The sequence below is a fragment of the Rhinopithecus bieti genome, unplaced genomic scaffold, assembly GCF_001698545.2.
Source record: "Rhinopithecus bieti isolate Rb0 unplaced genomic scaffold, ASM169854v2 scaffold_53649, whole genome shotgun sequence".
Taxonomy (NCBI): Eukaryota; Metazoa; Chordata; class Mammalia; order Primates; family Cercopithecidae; genus Rhinopithecus; species Rhinopithecus bieti.
Genome location: NW_016820702.1, coordinates 1 through 6,892, shown reverse-complemented (window position 1 = coordinate 6,892; position 6,892 = coordinate 1). Strand labels below are relative to the sequence as shown.

The 6,892-nt window shown below is 49.0% G+C and overlaps 1 protein-coding gene across 1 annotated transcript in view; it reads right to left on the bottom strand.

Moving 5' to 3' along the window:
- LOC108520497 (ATP-dependent 6-phosphofructokinase, platelet type-like) overlaps nt 1-2,499 on the bottom strand; it is a 37,658-nt gene extending 35,159 nt beyond the window's left edge. The window contains 1 exon segment of the mRNA XM_017859906.1: nt 2,416-2,499. Coding sequence (XP_017715395.1) covers nt 2,416-2,487 — 72 coding nt within the window. The 5' untranslated portion in view covers nt 2,488-2,499.
- Nucleotides 2,500-6,892: the final 4,393 nt, after the last annotated feature.

Below are 6,892 nucleotides of genomic sequence, written 5' to 3'. Positions count from 1 at the left end.
GAGGGGGTGGAGGACTGTGCTGGAGACTGGGTGGAAGACTGTGCTGTGGAGGGGGTGGAGGACTATGCCAGGGAGGAGGTGGAGGACTGTGCTGGAGACTGGGTGGAAGACTGTGCTGGGGAGGGGTTGGAGGACTGTGCCGGGGAGGGGATGGAGGACTGTGCTGGAGACTGAGTCCACCGTGGTCATTCCACGTCCCTGAGCAAATGACTGGTGCCACTGGGGCCAGGGCCCAGGCAGGGAAACTCATGAGGGCAATCTGACCTTAAAAAGGTCCAAATATAAAATGATAAAAACAACAGCCTGGGAATGCTACGGTTAGACCCACCATTAAAATTGCCCAAATCGGATAAATACAAACAATAACCACATAACCAGTTTAATAAAAGCAAACAATAATAAATAAAAAAATAAAAAACTGTTTCCAGCAAATGATAAACAAATGGATATACACACAAATGAGCAAAGAATAACACCAGCAGCCATTTCACCAAAGGGAAACAGGGCTTAGAAAGCAGACAGGGGAATCGTGCCGGTGCCCAGAAGGCAGCCACACCCAGCCGCACACAGCATCGTCATGGGCAGCTAGTGTGCCGCACTCCCTGCACAGGGCTGGGACGAGGCTGGACAGGTTTCAGGAATCACTTAGGCAAGAAGCACCCCAAGCCATCATGATGACTGCCCCTTTCAGCTCAGTCAGTGCCCGATATTAGGACCAAAGTGTTAAATAATACAAAACATCAAATCACTCTGAATATTAACATAGATCTTGCATTGTTATGATAGCTTAAAAAACGGAGAGAAAGCTAAATAATGCGATACCAAGGGAATGGTAGAATACAGGGTCCATCACAAATGATGAGACATCAATTCAATGGGACAGTATGTTGACATTTAAAGCAACAGTCGCCAGGCGCAGTGGCTCGCACCTGTAATCCCAGCACTTTGCAAGGCCGAGGTGGGCAGATCACCTGAGGTCAGGAGTTTGAGACCAGCCTGGCCGACATGGTGAAACCCTGTCTCTACTAAAAAATACAAAAATTAGCTGGGCATGGTGGCAGGCACCTTAATCCCAGCTACTTAGGAGGCTGAGGCAGGAGAATCATTTGAACCTGGGAGGCGGAGGTTGCAGTGAGCCAAGACCAAGCCATTGAACTCAAGCCTGGGGGACAAGAATGAGATTTCTCTCAAAAAAAAAAAAAAAAAAAAAAGTTAAAGCAACAGTCATGGAATCTACATAGCGAAAAGCCATGATACAGTCGTACACAAAAAACACAGTATACAGAACGTGTTTGCTATACTTTTCCTAATATGTGTTTATTTCCTTCCGGTCTTTTGCATACATCATACTGAGGGAAATCAGACTAAAACACTAATAGCCATTTTGGAGGCATTAAGTGATTTACAAAATATCTTCTTCTCATTTTAAAGCTAGGTTTTATAAATGTAAACATTAAATATTTTTCCTAATAATTTCTGAAATCAATACTGTGATCCAAACTATATTCGTGCCTTCCCTTCAAATACTTGTTAGTCTTAAGTTGCCAGGACTTCAAAAGTGGCAGCCAGGGAGTCCCTCCTGTTACTCAAGACATCAGCAGACACCAGGCGTCGTTTCCATTTTACACAAATGATGAAAAGCTCAAAGTCGCTGTTTTTCCCCATTTCCCTAAATGCGTGTTCAAATTCAGGCTACACTGGAAATTAATAAATCACCTCTACAGCAGTCAGAGCCTCAGACAAATACAACCGATCAACCAGTACAGCCAAGCAGACATCACTGGCTGACCTCTAATCCTATCAATCAACACCAGGAAGGTGATATCAAAATGGCCTTTTGGGGCCGGGCACAATGGCTCATGCCTGTAATACCAAAACTTCGGGAGGCCAAGGCGGGTGGACGGCTGGAGGACAGGAGTCTGAGACCAGCCTGGCCAACACGGTGAGACCCCTTCTCTATTAAAAATACAAAAAAATTAGCTGGGCGTGGTGGCAGGCACCTGTAATTCCAGCTACTCATGAGGCTGAGGCAGAAAACTGCTTGCACCCAGGAGGTTGCAGTGAGCCAAGATCATGCCTCTGTGCTCCAGCCTGGGCAACAGAGCAAGACTCTGTCTAAATAAATAAATGGCTTTTTGGGCTCCCTCTCATCTCCTTTCTCCCCTTGCTGCCTAACAAAAAACTTGCAGACCAGGCTCTGTCCCTGGAGACCGGGGGCATGGCCTCCTATGTAAACGGCCCCCACCAGGGGCTCCTGTGGGCTGAGGAAGGGCCCTGGCTGGCAGGACCTGGTTCCCCTGCCCGCCTCTTGGGCTGTGCTCAGCAGAGGGAGGCAGGGATGGGTGAGCACTGGTGCCTGCAGGGCTCTGGGCAGGTGGAAGGAAGACTGACAGGGGGCGTGGGGTAGACACTGACCTCATAGATGAAGTACACCTTGGCCCCCACGTAGATGCCCATACGCACCACAGCACGGACGGCAGCGTTCATACCTGCAGTTGAAACAGGAGCAACAGTCACTGAAGAGCCTGGGGCAATTCTGGCTCTGCCGCTAATTACCCATGACCATGCGTACGTTTCATAACCTCTCAATACCTCATCTCCTAATATGAGAAATGGGTATACACACTCCTCTGGGATTAGGGTAAGGACTAAAAGAAACAGCCAACGTAATGCAAGGTGCCCCCGTGCCCAGGCTGAATCTAAGAGCCCAGGGTAATTTCAGTTCAAAACATCACTCTCTGGACTTCATACGAATTTGTAGGCCACTCCATCCAACTGCAAAACAAACTACAGAATAGGCGTTTATTTGCAGCTAGCCAAATTCTGTGTGTGTGTGATTTGAGAAGGAGATGAAAATGGATTGTCGCATCACCAACTACCAATGCAAAAAAAAAAAAAACAGGCAATGGGCTTCAACAGAAAACAAGTCATGCAATGTTATGATCAGTAAACTTAAAATAAACCGGTGTAATACAAATAATCATACCTCATGGAGATAAAGGGAGGTCCCCCTTTAGAAGAAGTGTTATACAATGTATCGTAAGTCTCTTTACAATGTATCACAGTATGTGTCTGTTTGCAATATATCATCATGTAAGTCTGTTAGCCTCCATCTCGCTCTCCACTGCAGACGGATTTGGGGGAGCTGAAGTCACTAGTGTCTTGGAACCACCTCTGGACCTGGAGGGTCTGTCTTGCTGTCGTGGCTAATGAGCTCAGGCCCATCGGGAGAGGAGTGAAAAGGCACTAAGGCGCCCCCACAGCCATGTAGCGCTGCTGCTTAAGGATGAAGAGCACCTGAGCCTTCAGTGCCTTTGCTCCCAAACACAGCTGAGAGCACCAAGCTTCCTCCTCCGCAAAGTTAAATTTCAGAAACAGCTGTCAGAACTAAAGATGCTGCAGTTCATGGGCCATGAAGCAAGGGATGCTTCCAGTCAATAAACCACAAATGACAGGACTCTGGTCCTGCAGGGGCATCTGGGACACAGAGGCAGGTTACGTGCACTTGGACGGCGACTGGCTCAGAACACGCTTAAAAAAACCTTCAATTACGCTGGGCCAGGTTAGCGATGCTGGAGTCATCATTGCCTCTGAAAGTTCACAATTCTGGATGAGAATATCTATTTAGCTGAAAAAGCTTGGGGATACATATTTTAGAGGTAAATGCATGTTTACTGTGTATCTAATATGTACATATGTGTATGCATATACACATGACATAGTCTTATTTACTTTATATTCAAACCTAGTTTATAACACAAAGAATTCTAATGACCTGCTGATTAACTAGTGGCCATCTCTCAAGAACATCAAACTCAGTATTTCAAAATGCAGGTCATCTCACCCTGAACATTTCCTCCCCCCACTGTACCCTCTCTCTCTTGCCGAACAGCACGACTTTCTTCTCTGTTGCTGGTGCTGAATGCTGCTGACACCCTTGCTGGCTCCTGCCTATACAACTGACAGCTGCTCCCAACACTGCCCCTGAATCCCTGACTCCCTCTGACATGAGCCACACTGTGGCCAGAAGGATTCCAAGTTTTTTCTCTTTTGTTTGCTTTTATGCAAATAATTTATGAATATATTCTTCTTGTTTAGAGAAAACACAAATGAAGTAACGGCCACATGAGCCCCAGCCCCTTGGAGAGTTGGGTGTGGGGCCGGTGCCTTGCTGCCGGGCTGTGTGGAGCTTCACACTGATTATTTCTTTCTACACTTTGACACTACGCCCGAGATGATTTCCATATCAGTTTCAATGTTCTCTTCTAAAGCACAAATATGACCGCGTTCCTCCGGGTTCCCAGGGCTACGGGAAGCAAACCCAAGTTCCCCCGAGCTCCTGGCCATGCCCCAGGGACCTCCCACCTGCCTGGCAGCACTTGGAGGCTCCTGTCCCTGAACCTGGGTGGCAGTCCTACCAGCGCTCGGACGCTCTTCCTCTTCCTCTCCTCCTTGGCTCTGGCACCTCCCAGGAAGAGGGCCTGGCTTGCCTCCCACCTGATTCCATTTATTCCTGGCGGGACAAAGCGTCCCGCCCCCTTGGCCTCACACCTGTGGGACGTCCTCACCCATCTCTCCCACGGCGGGGCTCAGCAGTGCCTGGACTCCTCAACTCGAAGGGTAGAGGCACAGCTCTGGTTCCAGGACCTTATGCTCTGCTCACTCTACAGGATGAATTAACCATCAAACACTTAGCCCGTGCCAACACTGGGAAGCACATGATGCCGAAACACAACTAAGACCCGATGGTGGCCCCTCACCCCTGCTCCTGCTCCTCCCCTGCTCACCCCTTCCTCCCCTGCTCGCTGAAGACCTCGTTCCCACCAGTCTTTCATAAAGGAATGATGAAGAACTCAGGGATTTTAGAAAATGTTAAGTGGAAAGAAATAGCAGAAGGAAAGCTGGACGTGAGGCCAGGTGTGGTGACTCACGCCTGTAATCCCAGCACTTCGGGAGGCCAAGGCAAGTGGATCACGAGGTCAGGAGATCGAGACCATCCTGGCTAACACAGTGAAACCCCATCTCTACTAAAAATACAAAAAATTAATTGGGCATGGTGGTGGGCGCCTGTAGTCCCAGCTACTTGGGAGGCTGAGGCAGGAGAATGGTGTGAATCCAGGAGGCGGAGCTTGCAGTGAAGTGAGCTGAGATTGCGCCACTGCACTCCAGCCTGGGCGACAGAGCCAGATTCCATCTCAAAAAATAATAATAATAACGCAAAAAATACAAAAAAAAAAAAAATTAGCCGGGTGTGGTGGCAGGTGCCTGTAGTCCCAGCGACTCAGGAGGCTGAGGCAGGAGAATGGTGTGAACCTGGGAGGAGGAGCTTGCAGTGAGCGGAGATTGCGCCACCGCACTCCAGCCTGGGCGACAGAGCGAGACACTGTCTGAAAAAAAAAAGCTGTACATGATACACAAGGTGACCCCAGGAGACTCCTGTGCAGAGTAAAAACGCACCCCAGCACTAAACTCGGTCCCTGAAGTCCCTGTGGGATTCTCTCCACCTCCCCCCCACCCCTGGGTCCACCTGCACCCTCCTGGAAAGAACGGTGACACCACCCCACAGCAGGAGCTCACCACTGGCGGCTGTGGCACCCCGGGTAGCTGGGCCACCCCCAGGGTTTCATGGGTGGAGAGGGAGCCTGGGAACGTGCATTTTTAGCAATTTCCAGGTGACGGGGCACCACACTTTTAAAAATACACAATACTAGGTCCTGAAAGGACTTCTATTCACTTGCACATTGGTGGGATGGAGCCCTACATTGCAAAAGGCTTTTCTTCACGTGTCCTCCTTGAGCTCAGGGGCTGGCAGCACTTGGTGGGACCTAGTAGGGAGTCCCTTGCTGACTGCACACCCACAGCCAGAGCCCTGTCCCAGATGATTCTCACAGGAAGCCCGCAGAGCTCCTGACACCTCCCTGGAGGGATGAGAAAGCTGAGGCTCTGAGGGCGGATAACTGATTACTGGAAGGTAATGACCTTAGTGAAGTGGCGAAGCTGCAGGGTAAACCTTAGTTTTATTTCGTTTTAACTTTCAAGACTTCCTGATTTCCTCTATTACAATACCCTGCCTTAGAGTCACCAATGGGAACTTGAAGGAAAATAATGCCTGCTGAGGCCAGATGCTCATTTAATTGTCTGGGGGTAGAGCCTGTGTGGTTCTAAGCCCTCCCTCTGAACTGCTGAATGGTGAGGACTGCAAATCAGCTGCCTCCTGCTGGGCCCTGCAGGGTGAAACCTGAGGAAGCCCCAGCAATATTCAGTGAGGGGTTAGGAGGCAGGAGAACATGGGTGGATGAAAAGCAAGAAGGAAATGCACCAGCATTCACTGGCGGGCTCTGCCACCCACAGGACAGGGATGAAGACATGCACACCTGCAGTGTGGGCTTTCACAGCCTGGCAATGAGGGCTTTCAGCCTCACAGGTAAACGTCCCCTGTTTCACCGCCTCCTTAGGGCTGTCCCAGGGCCCCAGTACACAGCTATTTGGGACAAAGGGCAGCTTCAGTGTCTTTCACTCCACACTCAAGCTACAGACTGTCCTTACAGCTCAGGTATCCTGGGGATAATCCATCTCGTTTTGTTTTGGTTTTCGGAGCCCAACCCAAGAATCAAATAACTTTCCTAAGGATTTCCAGGAGAAAACATCTTCCTACCAAAGAAGAACCTTACCATTTGGAAAAACACCTCCTCATAATTTGCAAAAACCCCAGTTTTCTGGGAAGTGATAATCTTGTCATGAGAACCAAAGATAAAGTTGGAGATGAGGGAGTGGTTACATAGGAAATCTGTGGTCGTTACTCTGACCAATTAGTAAATCACTTTCTTCATATGACATACTTGTTAACAGCTTCTTACTAAACCACAGTGCAGGTAAGAGAGTCACAAGACAG